General features: G+C 41.1%; 1 protein-coding gene across 7 annotated transcripts in view; it reads right to left on the bottom strand.

Annotated features, from left to right (window-relative positions):
• PIGL (phosphatidylinositol glycan anchor biosynthesis class L) overlaps positions 1 to 12,283 on the bottom strand; it is a 75,778-nt gene extending 63,495 nt beyond the window's left edge. The window contains exons 1-2 of one of the 7 annotated variants that reach the window (XR_006176304.2): positions 11,842 to 12,274; positions 9,624 to 9,723 (exon numbers count right to left, since the gene is read on the bottom strand). Coding sequence is in view for 5 of the 7 variants with exons in the window: in XM_065572907.1 (XP_065428979.1) it covers positions 9,624 to 9,723; positions 11,842 to 12,094 (353 nt within the window). In the remaining 2 variants the exon portion in view is untranslated. Of the gene's footprint in view, positions 1 to 3,600; positions 5,518 to 9,623; positions 9,724 to 11,841 lie in introns of those variants that run through there. The other 6 variants (XR_006176305.2, XM_065572907.1, XM_065572908.1 and 3 more) reach the window with 6 other exon arrangements.
• Between the last annotated feature and the right edge of the window lie 980 nt (positions 12,284 to 13,263).

Raw genomic sequence — 13,263 nt, 5'->3', positions numbered from 1 at the left:
GGAATTTCCATGGAAACTTGGAAGCAGATCGAGTGTTATTTGCAGTACAAGCCTTTGTCTTCTAGTTGACACAAATCCCAGCTATTATTTTCTTTGCAGCGCAAGTTTGGGCCAAACACTGTCACATTAAAGCTGTGCCAGTCGATTTTATCTTCTGCCCAGCACGACTGTCCGCATAAAGTTAGAGACGCTGCTACAAAGAGTGGCCTGGTATTTATTTTGCCAGAAGCCAACAAAACTTCCCTTAGCAAAGGGAGAAGATTTGGAGTTCTTTTTTGCTAATCCTCAAAAGAAGGTGAAAGCAACCTAGGAAAAGTCTCTTGTTTACATCTGACACCACAGCCTGGCAGTCAGCCAGAGCTTTGGCAGATGTGCCCTGCATTAATGGGAACTTAACTAGTTATTCATATTTGGTCAATTACATGCTAATACTTTCCATATACCTTGGGGTGAGACACACATTGTTGCAATCTCAGAACCTATATTTACAGGTAAATTAGTTGAGGGACTGTATCAAAACTGTTATATTTCATGAGCTTTAAAAGATGCCCTTTGTCATCCTAGCTATAAAATTATGCCTGACAGGTTAGAGATTTAGCTTTCTTTATTGCTAGCCATAGTCTTGTGGTCAGTGAACTGCACATTTATCACACAATTGAGATTTGTGCTGCCGGTGTTTTTATGATTCTTTGGGGAAATCTTTAGCTTTGTTGAAATAACAGCTATTGCACCAAAGTCAGACATTGATCTTTACTTAAGGCTTCGAAACATCCCATTTTAGTTCACTGTTTTTACTGTACCAAGGGCAGATATAGAACCTGGGATCCTGGATCTACTCCACCGTCAGCAGGATTTTAGTAATATATAAGAGGTACACATATAAAAAAATTAAATCAGGGGAACAGCATTAACTTTAGTGGTGTTTTGGTTTTCTAAATTAGAATTCTCCTCCCAAGAAAGAAATCACCCAGGAAATACTTTTCAATCACCTTAGGAAATCATAATTAATAAATGTGACTGGGCTACCTGATAAATATATTCCTGGTTTCTATTACATCACCTCAGACTGTTTTACCTGTCAGCCTGACCTTAGACAGAAAGGCCTTGAATTCAGAGAGAAGGACTGATCTACAATTCGGTTAGCTGGTGCTGTTGCAGTCTGCTACATGGTTAGGAGGCGTGGGGTAGGAGGCGGACGTGCCTGTGATTAGCACCAGTTTCTAAGGAATGATCGAGATTTACTTGTGAACAAGCCGATTACAAGGCCATCCCAGTTCACATCACCACATTAACATCTCTGTTCAGTACCTGAAAGCAGGGACGGTGCAGTCTTACAATATCTGGGAAAACTAAATTGCATTGAAGCGCTCACATCTAAAAACTTTTCTCAGTACAGCAGAGACTCTAATGGGTAACTGTGCACATACCATTCTGCACTCCCTGCTGTGTTTGTGATGGGATAGAAAAGAGAAGCACAAGGAAAAAATCAGGTTGGTTCATAGTAGAATAATTCATATTCCAACTTCCAGGCTCAGAGAAATTCAATTTACAAGATACAGAATAGCTCCACATTCTGAGAATACTATGTTATATAGCTGCCCCTTAATACTGTAAACTAAGGGCATGATGTTGCAAGCTGCTGAGCATCTCTTGAATAGTAGTGAGCACTTGAAACCTGCACTGAGACTTCAATGGGATTGGAGGGTGCTCAGCACCTGACAGGATTGGATCCTAAGGAAGTGCTCATAGGAGGCTTCTTAATGCACCAAAATAACCTGTCGTTTTCTCTCCCATCCTTTTGTCTGTTCTGGCTCCCCCAGCCAGGAATAATCTCCTTATCTGATACGCTCACACTTCCAAGGCCTTGGTAATGACTCGTGACCCAATCAGTGGTTTTGGAAACAAGAATATCTCCATCTGTGGATGACAGACACTACATACAGACAGGCTGATTCAGTGATAAAGCCAAGAGGATTGCACAAGGCATCTTTTGCATAAAAGGTTCCCCTTTTCACATTTTTACTGAAGTCATTTTATTCTACACATTCCAAAATCAGGGTAGACAACAGAAGCATTGCCCTGTCTCCTGAAAATTCAAAGCTATTTTTTTATTTTCAAGAACCTCTCCACATCTCAGGCTGATCCTTGTCAAGGGCAAGCAACCCATTGTGTGTGTGTTTGTGTGTGTGTGTGTGTGTAAATGAAGTACTGGTGAAAAGTGAAGCCCTGGAGACTTAAGTCCTCTATTTATCCCTAAAAAGGCAACGGCAGAGCAAGTTTTCCTACATCTTTCTGCCAGTGTGACTGAACCTGCCTTTGACAGGGTCACCCATGATGGGAGGAGCCAGGTTCTTCTTGGCCCATTCAATTTTTACTGTCTCTGCTTAAGCATTCAGCAAGAGGTGGTGGGTTTTGTGATGTGGACATCTTTCTACTGAGAACTAGTCTGACACATTCATTCATAGAGACCACTGAACAGTCACTGCCAAACTCAAGGGTTAAAAAATGATGAGTCATGCTCTCAGAATCATGAGATTGGCTTTAAAATCATAAATGTTGAGTTCTTTATAGTTGCCTTTTGATTTTTTAACTCTTTGGTTCACATTTTCAAGCTTTTTTCAGGATAGAGGGATAAGGGCTAGAAGCTTGCTTTTTTTTTATGAAAGTTTAGATTCTCACATAATCACATGACTCTAAGAGCTGTCTCTTTAAGAAAAAACACCAACTTATTAAAAATCTCCTACAGTCACCCCCAACTTTATTCACTTTACTTCCCTAGAGGTTTTGTATGGTGATCACCCTCCTTCTGACAAAATGAGACTGGATGGAATTTATTTCAGAATTCCTCAATGATGCTGTTTCCTTAGCTACAGCACTCACTGTTGGATACACAAGATCTTCCCCCCTGCACAGGGGTTGAAATTGTCTTTGCAGCACTCTTACCTCGGTGTAGTGAAAAACCTGGGTCTTTTAACTAGGCTTCTGGGACAGCCAGTGTTGCCAACCCTCATGATATTGTCATGAGTCTCATATAATTATTGTTTTCCTTAAAGCCCCAGCTCCTGGAGTCAAGTGGATATGTGATTATTTCAGCCTTCATTCTTAAAGTAAAAGTAAGTTTCTAGCCCTCGTGCCTATGGAGAAAGCTTCAAAATGTGACACTCATTCACTCTAAAGGCTCAAAAAAACAGAAGCCCAATAAAAAGAATGCCAAATCTATTATTTTTACACACCTCATCCCTCTCAGATTTTGGAAAGCACTTCAGATTCTTAAACCTTGGGTTGAGTGCTGTAGCTAGCTTTAGAAATCTCACATTGGTACCCTCTTTGCATTTTGTCAGATCTGCAGCAAAAGTGTTCTTAAAATGAACAACATGTGCTGAGTAATCATCTGAGACTACTATAACATGAAATATATGGCAGAATGTGGGAAAAACAGAGCCGGAGACTTACAATTCTCCCCCAAGGAGTGCAGTCACAAATTTAATTAACACATGATTTTTTTTAATGAGCGTCATCAGCATGGAGGCATGTCCTCTGGAGTGGTAGCCAAAGCATGAAGGGTCATACGAATGTTTAGCATATCTGGCACATAAATACCTTGCAATGCCGTCTACAAAAATCCCATGTGAACGCCTGTTCTCACTTTCTGGCGATATTGTAAATAAGAAGTGGGCAGCATTATCTCTCGTAAATGTAAACAAACTTGTTTGTCTTAGCGATTGGCTGAACAAGAAGTAGGACTGAGTGGACTTGTAGACTCTAAAGTTTTGCATTGTTTTGTTTTTGAGTGCAGTTATGTAAAAAAAAAAATCTACATTTGTAAGTTGCATTTTCATGATATAGAGATAGCGCTACGGTACTTTTATGAGGTGAATTGAAAAATACAATTTATTTTATCATTTTTACAGTGCAAATATTGTGTTTTAATTGAAATCAATATATTTGAAAATGTAGACAAATATCCAAAAATATTTAATACATTTCAATTGGTATTCTATTGTTTAACAGTGTGATTAAAACTACGATTAATCGTGATTAATTTTTTTAATCGCGATTAATTTTTGAGTTAACTGCGTGAGTTAACTGCGATTAATCGACAGCCCTACATATTATTAATAAAATGATTTATAATTTACACATTTTTCTTCCACTCTCCAACTGTCTTTTTCCTCGGTTGTGGGAACTGACTTGGAAATCCTGGAGTCTGAGCCCTGCGCAACTCGGGGTGAAGCCTGGTTGGGGTGTGGGGCAAAGTTAGCTTTAAGCCATTGTTATGCCCTCTCAGGCAGATCCTCAGCTGCTGTAAATTGTTGGCGTTAGGACAATTTACACCAGCTGAGGAGCTGCACCTCCGAATTCTCTACCTGGCCCGTAGTGCCTAGCAAAACTAATTAACAGCCCCAACAACTGCTCTAAGTTATGAGTATCTTGAACGGGCGGTCTGTTGGCCGTTCCCTCTCCTGGACATGCTGCTACTTCAGGACCATTCCCCAGCGAGGAGACCCTTTATGTTGGAATGTGGCCCACAATTAGGGCCACTAGTTGTATACTGGATTTAGGCTGTTTTTAACTGAGGAAGCATGTACAGTAATTGCCTTAAGTGCCCACCCAAAAATCAGTAGAAAACAGTTGCTTAGTATAGATGTTTTTAAAATGCTGAACAAACACGGTCCTGGAAATCCTGGGGCTAGTTTAAAGGATTCCTTAAGATCAGAGGGTTGCCTAATGAGAGGTTGGTGTAAGTTCCACTCTAGGCTGATGGAGTGATGCTTAGGTTTTGTGTGAGTATGTAAAAAGAAAGTGTCATGTATGGCTTTATATGCAACCCTAGCCATGGAGAACACTGAGCATGTCATTCAACTTTACACTTCAAATATGCTTCCCTTTTGTATATTGAAAATTCTACTAACTCAATTTTAGATTATGCAAAGAAAGAGGAAGTAGCATGACTCAGCTCTATGCTACAATGGCTGGAGCAGATCCAGACCTAGCAATCCTTTGGGTTTTCCTTTTCCTTACCAAAATACAAGTTTGCAGCTTGGATAATGTAAAGCATGCAGTGTTTGGGTAAGGAACGCAAAATGGGCAGTGTGCCTGCCCTGGTCCTTGTGTCAAGCAGGCGCTCTTTACATTTATGGGAAATTCTCCTCTGCAGAATTAGGAAGAAAGCACAAAATACAGAAGGGCTCAGAATTTACCCACTGCCAAAGAGGAGCAACCTTCTGAAAATGTCACCTCCTTTGTAGCTATAGAATTTCAAGGACGGTTAATGGCAATAGTGATGGTAATAATAATAAATAACGCTTTGTACTGCTATAGTGACTTCCATCTGAGGCTATCAAAGAACTGAATAGACGTGAATTCATTAAGCCTCACCTCACACCAAACTGGTAAATACCTTTACTATAATCCCCATTTTACACAAGTGGAACTGAGGCATAAGGAGGTTAATGATTTGCCCAAAGTCACACAGCGAATCACTGGTGGAGCTGGAATAAGACTCAGGAATCCTTATTCCCATTGCCTCGTTCTAACAGCAAGACAAAACAGCTTCTCTATAAATCTTAACTGTCTAAAAAACATTCCTGCTCCTCTAACCATTTTGTTTCACAGAAATGAGGGAATATACACCTTGGAAGTAAACTCGTCACACTAGGGAACTCTGATGTGCTTGTGTATCAACAGTATTCAAAACAGCATCCTCAAGTCTTTAACTCAGTCCTCACTCAGCTTCTAACAATGTCAATGTGAGTTACAGGTGCTCTGCAGCACTCAGGATTTGGTCATAAAAAGGGATCTGATGTCTGAGTAAGAATTGAGTAAAACTTCAGGAGTTGGCCCTTTAACTTGTTGGCAAAAAGTGAGCCTATTTGCTAGTATCTGATGATGAAGTAAGGTCTTTACAGATAAGGTCCTAATTTTTTATCTCACATTCAAGTTAATACCTATCTCTGTGCCTTTCAGACACTTGCCTCCATTGTGAAGATCACACATCAGTCATTTTTTACATAAATGGTAATCAGGAGAGGTTATCCAGGCTCTTCTTTTTAAACTACCTGCACTTTATCTATTAAGGAAACCAAGGTATTGCTTGCATAAAACAATGCTCTGGGTTGTATATATAGGTGAGAAAGCGTGATCAGTTTCAGGAAGCTTGCATCATATACTAACCAAATGGAGAGGTCACCAGCCAGCTGGACCACCACTTCTATTTTTTTGAGTATCCTTTTTGTAAATTTTAAGAGACACTTGCTTCAATTACAGGATATTGTCTGTTCCTTTACACTTTGCCAATTTCAGTGACTTGTCTTTTCCTGCCACAGTACTGACTGTTGCAATATGGCAACACTGTAAAACAGAGTTACCCAAAAGCAGCTCAAGAGAAGGGAAGGGGAGCAGCTCTCCATTCACTTAAAAGGGGGAATAAACACTTATCTTATCTGACCCAAAAAACTCTGTTGAACTAAAATGGAAAGTCAGACCTAAACCCTCAAAAGCCAGGGAATTCAGGCCTGTTAACTCAAGAGAAAACAAAGAACCATAGGAATATCGGACTGGAAAGGATCTTGAGAGGTCATCTAGTCCAGCCCTATGTGCGGCAGCAGGACCAAATAAACCTAGACCATACCTGACAGGTACTTGTCCAATCTCTTCTTAAAAACCTCCAGTGATGGGAATTCCACAACCTCCCTTGGAAGTTGGTTCCAGAGTTTAACTACCCTTATTATTGTTAGAATGTTTTTCCTAATATCTAACCTAAATCTCCCTTTGGGAAGACTGAGTCCATTACTACTTATCCTATCTTCAGTGAACATGGAGAACACTTGATCTCCTTCCTCTTTTTAACAGCTCTTAACATATTTGAAGATTGTTATTAGGCTGACTTCCCCCCCCCCACCCAATCTTCTTTTCTCAAGACTAAACAAGCCCAGTTTTTTAAAGCTTTCCTCACAGATCAGGTTTTCTAAACCTTTTATCATTTTGTTGTTTTCCTCTGGACTCTCTACAATTTGCCCATATCTTTCTTACAGTGTGGGGCCCAGAACTGGACACAGTACTCCAGCTGAGGCCTCATCAGTGTCGAGCAGAGCAAGACAATTACCTCCCATGTCTTGCATACAACACTCCTGTTAATACACCCCAGAATGATATTATCCTTTTTTGCAACTGCAACATATTGTGGACTCATATTCAATTTGTGATCCACTAGAATCCCCAGATCCTCTTCAGCAGTACTACCACTGAGCCAGTTATTCTCCATTTTGTAGTTGTGCATTAAGTGAAGTACTTTGCACTTATCTTTATTGAATTTCATCTTGTTGAATTCAGACCAATTCTCCAATTTATCAATGTTATTTTGAATTCTAATCCTGTCTTCCAAGGTGCTTGCAATCCCTCCCATCTTGGTGTCATCTGCAAATTTTATAAGCAATACTCTCTACATAATTATCCAAGTTATGAATATTGGTACAATATTGTACAAGGTACAATATTGAGTAGTACCAGACCCAGGACTGACTCCTGTGGGACTCCACTAGATTCGCCCTCCCAGTTTGACTGTGAATTTCCTTTGAGTATGGTCTTTCAAACAGTTGTGCACCCACCTTATAAGTTCATCTAGACTGTATTTCCTTAGTTTGATTATGAGAATATCATGTGGGACTGTTTCAAAAGCCTTTCTAAAATCAAGATATTTCATATCTACTGTTTTCCCCCTATCCATTAGGCCAATAACCCTGTCAAAGAAGGAAATTAGGTTGGTGTGGCATGACTTGTGCTTGACAAATCCATCCTGGCTATTCCTTATATAGTTTAATAATTTGTTGCATGTTAAGAACAAAGGTCAGCTTGCGTCCTGGATATTTAGTCTGGCTTTTCTAGCTTTTGTGGGTTTAAATCATGCCTTTACTTAATTAATTGTTTGTTTGTTTTTTAATAAAAATGTTTTTTATTGTTTTTATTATGGTTCTTTGAAACTAAAACAACCACCAGTTCATTGTTTTCCTGTACATTTCTCCTCCATTTCTAGTATCAGCCATCAGCCTGTACTTGCATGGAGGTGTAATGAGTGACATAATGAGTCTCTACAATCACTGGGTTCTATGATTCACTAATTCAGCATGATAAACTGCCTCTCCAGAAGAAAGTTTCTAAAGTAATCATAAACACAGGAAGGCTGTCTTCATCATCTACCCTCATGTCCACACAGCATTGAAAAGAATAAGGCCATGTCTACACTAGCACTGAAAAGAATAAGGCCATGTCTACACTAGCATTTATGTTGGCAAAACTCAGGGATGTGAAAAATACACCCCCCGAGCGACATAAATTTTGCTGGCATAAGCGCTCATGTGCACAGGGCTATGTCGGCGGGAGACACTCTCCCACCAACATAGCTACTGCCACTCGTTGAGCTGGTTTTATTATGTTGACGGGAGTGCTCTCTCCAATCGGCATAACGTGGCTACAGGAGCGCTCTTACAGCAGCACAGCTGTGCCGCTGTAAGCTTGTAAGTATAGACATAGCCTAAGGATCTTGTGCAGACATCTAGTCCACAGCATCAGGGAATTATGTTATCACCTGGTGATGTCTTGAATCTAATACCACAGTTCATTCTTGCATGTGTAGGTGGGACTATGCCATGTTATAAATATGTTACGGGATATTGCTACAGCCCAGCCTCTACAGGGCTATAACTTGGTCTCAGATATGCAGACCAGATCAAACCACATTAGAACATGATTCCACAATCTGGGGCCAGGTGCAATTGACTGGTGTAAATCAGCATAAGTGTAACTAAAATCAATTAAGCTACAGCAGTTTACACCAGCTGAGGATCTAGCCAATGTTACTGTCAGCACAGACATGCCTCTAATGCCCTGCCCACACTATGGCTAAAATTGTGCTAACAACAATTCTGTTTAATCTCAGTTGTTGCTACTATGGTTCCCTTGACCAGTGTGAACAGGAGGAATTCTTTTAACAAATTATAGACACCATAAATATCCAGAGGCCCAGTTCCAACAAAACTCCAATTCATACACAGGATCTTAACTGACATGCCCAAATTTTTAGCTTGATTACGGAGAATAGTTAAGGGCCCATCTACACTATTAGCTGTAACTACCTTGTAACCAAGTCAGGGAACAGCTGTATTTTAATGCTGTAACCAGTCCTCTGATATAGTGATATCTGTAGCATAGACTTGCTCATAGATGACTTGGTGTGAGGGGTCATCTTTAACAGTTTGGCTAGCACAGTACTTGGGGGGAAATAATATAACTATGCTGCCCAGACCCACTGAGCTAGAACCCAACTAGCATGGGAACTTGTCATGTTTTCAGTTGCTTTGTGGACAGGCCTTAATTGAAATTGAAATTAATTGATCTGAGCACCAAGATATATTGGAATTCACGTCCAAATGATCTGGATTTCCTTACACAGTACTGAAGAGTTAGCCAATAAATGTTACACTACACTTCCATTTGACTGATAATGAAGTTCACAGCATGGGACACTAGGTTAAACTTTTACTAAATTTCCAAGTCCAGGGTGCATTAGTTGATATTTCCTATTTACAGACAACAATGGTATTCTGCTATAATTAAAAAATGGTTACCTGTGGTCAATAACTGTTACATTGGAAGGAGGGATCCCCAAAATAGCACAACTCTGTACAAGTTCATTCTTACGAATCTCTCCTTGATTGTAGTAATTTCCTGAAAATAACAAATGCAGTAACACTATATACTTTACTTCAATTTAGCATGGAACAAACATCTCCATCCTCAAATCCTCAAAGCATCAAGTATATGTAGTACCACATGTAAGATCTGAAAGTAGTTAGTACTAGGGTTCCCCACCTGAGGAAGAGGTACATTATGGGGAGCAAGTCCTATAGCTTATACTCAGGAAACACTCCCTTTCGCCCAGTGTAAAGTTTTAGGACCCAATACACCCACACTCCTGCCTTGACTTCAAATGGAGTTGCACATTCATCTCTTAGAGCAGAGTTTGACTCTTTATAATTAATGAGTTCTCTTGGTTGGAACACAGGAATTTGCCATACCAAATCAGATGAATGGTCCATCTAGTCCAGTATCCTGTCTCTGACAGTGGCCAGTATCAGATCCTTCAACAGAAGATGCAAGAAAGCCCATAATGGATAATTATGGAATAACCTACTCTTAGGGAATTTTTTTCCTCTCTCCTCCCTCAATCTATTAATGTCTGGCTTATATCCTGAAGCATGAGGGTTTATAGCTCTCTTACGTTTTTATCCTTTTTAGTGTTACAGCGAACAATTATCCATATAAAGGACTTTTACTAAAAATACCCGTGACTAAAACGTAGCCTTATATATAAGAAATGCTCTAGACTGAGCTGGCTTGGTGGCATTGTGCTAACGTCTCTGCACAGTTGTGAGAAAGCCAAATGGGGTCCAGTTCTGGTCTCTCATGATCCAAACCAGCAAGCAACACACTGGAGGCTGCATATTCAGCTCTGGATGGGTGACAGACTTTGACTGATAACAGAGTAACACCAATGGGCTCCAAATATTCCATCCCGTTCTTCTCACCTAGAGAGGTTTTAATAACTTGAAGCCTTGAGAATTGGGAACAGAAGAGTTGAGGGTAAGCTACCTAGAGTCTTGAGACCTACAGAGGGCCCCTTCTCCCATCAAAAAATGACTCAGATGTGCATTTGACACTACATAGTTTCTAATAAGGAAATTCATGACAAAAAGATTCTTGATCCTTAACTCACATTATAAGCTCCTTGGAGCAGAAACCCTATCTTTTATGTCTGTGCAGTGCCATGCACACTATAATGTTTCATAAACAATCATATGTTTGTGATTCTACACAACTAAATGTCTTTCTTTTCATTTCTTTGCGCTATTATCTAAGTAATTTTAAAGTGTTTTGGGAGGTACAATTGGCATGGAACTCACTACCTCAGATATCTTATTATACTTTTTACCAGTGGTCCCTAACCACTGATATCTATCACAGTACTAGTACTTCAGGATTTGGGGAATGGTCCTCTGGATGTACCCCTCCCACACACCTTAATCATTAGCCTCTCTACTGGTCTCCATGAGTTACCACGGCCTACTTTGCATTAAATGATATATGTTCTAGCCTTGCTATCAAGTGGGGATTCCATCAAACTATAGTCCCACAAGAGTAGTCTGAAGGGTCAGTTAGACTGCAGATGTTTCTGGAGCACTATGAACTGAATAGCATGGTGATGTTTTAATGCATCACCATCATATTGCGTCAGGCACAACGATGCAATATTGTGTTTTGTCACAGTGTACTGATATTTTGTAAGCGATGCTACAGTGTATCATGATGGGACAATTACTTCACAATGGAGTGCACATCTACTACAAGGCCACACATAACATTGTGAAGTTGTAACATACAGTGTGATGTTGTGGTGTACTGAAGTCATAATGTGGTAAAATAGGGTTGCCTCCAGGATTGTCCTGGAGTCTCCAGGAACTGAAGATTAATCTTTAATTAAAGATTATATCATGTGATGAAAACTCCAGGAATATGGCCAAGCAAAATTGGCAGCCTTGGGTATGACACAACTCAGTTACATTATATCATTGTGAAGCGGGGTGATATCATGAGGATGTTGGCTACATCACAAAAACCTGATTGGGTGATGTCAGCATGGGATGCAACACAGGTAATGACATCATGGCATGATGATGTCACAGCATGAGGTGTCACTGGGTGCAGTGTGTTGGCATTTCCCTCATCTGGTCAATGTTGGCCAGACCCAGACCCACTCCCCCATTCCTCTTTCTCACCCTCCCTCACCTGAAGAGCAGCACAGCAGCCAGAGTTGAGCCCGAAACCTGCCCAGGCTGAGGATTGTGGGAGCAAAGAACATTGCTTCGTCATCAGGGTGCGCCGTCACGACCAGGGCACGTACGTCATCGGCCCGCGCTGGTGCCGCCGCACACAGGGTTCGGTGTCCCCAACCCGCCCCGCGTCGTCGCAGCCAGCGCGAGCCCAGCCACACCAGCGCAAGCAGCGCCGCCAGGAACGAACCCAGCAGCGCCAGCGCCATAGCGACCGAACCCGGAAGGGACCACGTCGTTCCGGGCGGGAACAAGGAGAAGCAGTAGAAAGGTTCCGCGCCTAGAAGGGCTTTTCCCTGAGCAAGGCTCTCTTCTTTGAGTGAACCCAGGAGGGAGTGACAGGGATAACACGCAGGGCTCACTCCCTTCCAGAACTGGCCCACCACATGTCCCCCTTTGGGGAGGGGAAAATGAGCCCCTTGCGGGAACTCCACCCAGAAAGGATTCATACACAGAGAAAAGAGTTCCAGTCTCCCCACTCTGCAGGCTCCCACTGGGACATCAGAAAAGGCCACACCAAGGCCACAATGGGCCCCACATGCATGTGGTTGTCACACACACACCTTTAAAATCACCTCTACCAATGCGTGTATTTTGCTTTGTCCACAATAAATGAATTAACAATGCTTATAATCACTTGTATCGCTATAGTCCCAAGAATGTGCTAGATGACATACCAGCCTCATAGGAAGTACAGTCCCGCTCCAAAGAGTTTACACACCAAGTTCTTCCCTCCTGGTTTGGAGGCTCAGATGAGATCCTGCAATCAGGTCCAAGTGGATGGACCCTTGAATTCTACTGAAATCTGGGATCTACTCATGCAGATCCAGTTGCAGGATTATGACTTTACGCTGTAAACTTTTTGATGCAAGGACTGTCTTTATTATTTGTGTCTTGGACAGCACCAAATACATGAAGTTGACAAATAATAATAAATATAAATATAATAAATGTAGCACTTGAGGTCATATAATTTGTTTATCCCGTTGCTGACTTCTAATGTAGATTACAGAAGCCATGTGAGTTGGTTGTAATCTTCTAAATCACATAGAACTGAAGGAGCAATAGGGTAAAAGGAGCATGCCGTCAGAGATTCCAGACACGTTCAGACCTCTGTGATGCACAACTATTATAACTGTGACAACATGAAATAGAAGGCACTTGGGTGCAGATCAGAGGTTGAACTTACCATGAGAGGGAGATGGAGGGAATAGAGAAACAGGAAAAAATATATACATTAAAATTAGAAAAGTAACACAATATATTAAGAATGTTTTTCCTGGGGGTGTGCAAGGTAGAAGAGTAGTCAGCAAGGGTAACATCTGAACCACTTGGACAAAAGGTTGTAGAGCTGGATAAGGACTACGGTCTGGGGAAA

Source organism: Chrysemys picta, chromosome 19, assembly GCF_011386835.1.
Source record: "Chrysemys picta bellii isolate R12L10 chromosome 19, ASM1138683v2, whole genome shotgun sequence".
NCBI lineage: Eukaryota > Metazoa > Chordata > Testudines > Emydidae > Chrysemys > Chrysemys picta.
Note: the sequence above shows the minus strand (reverse complement) of the source record. Positions and strands in the feature narration are given on the sequence as shown.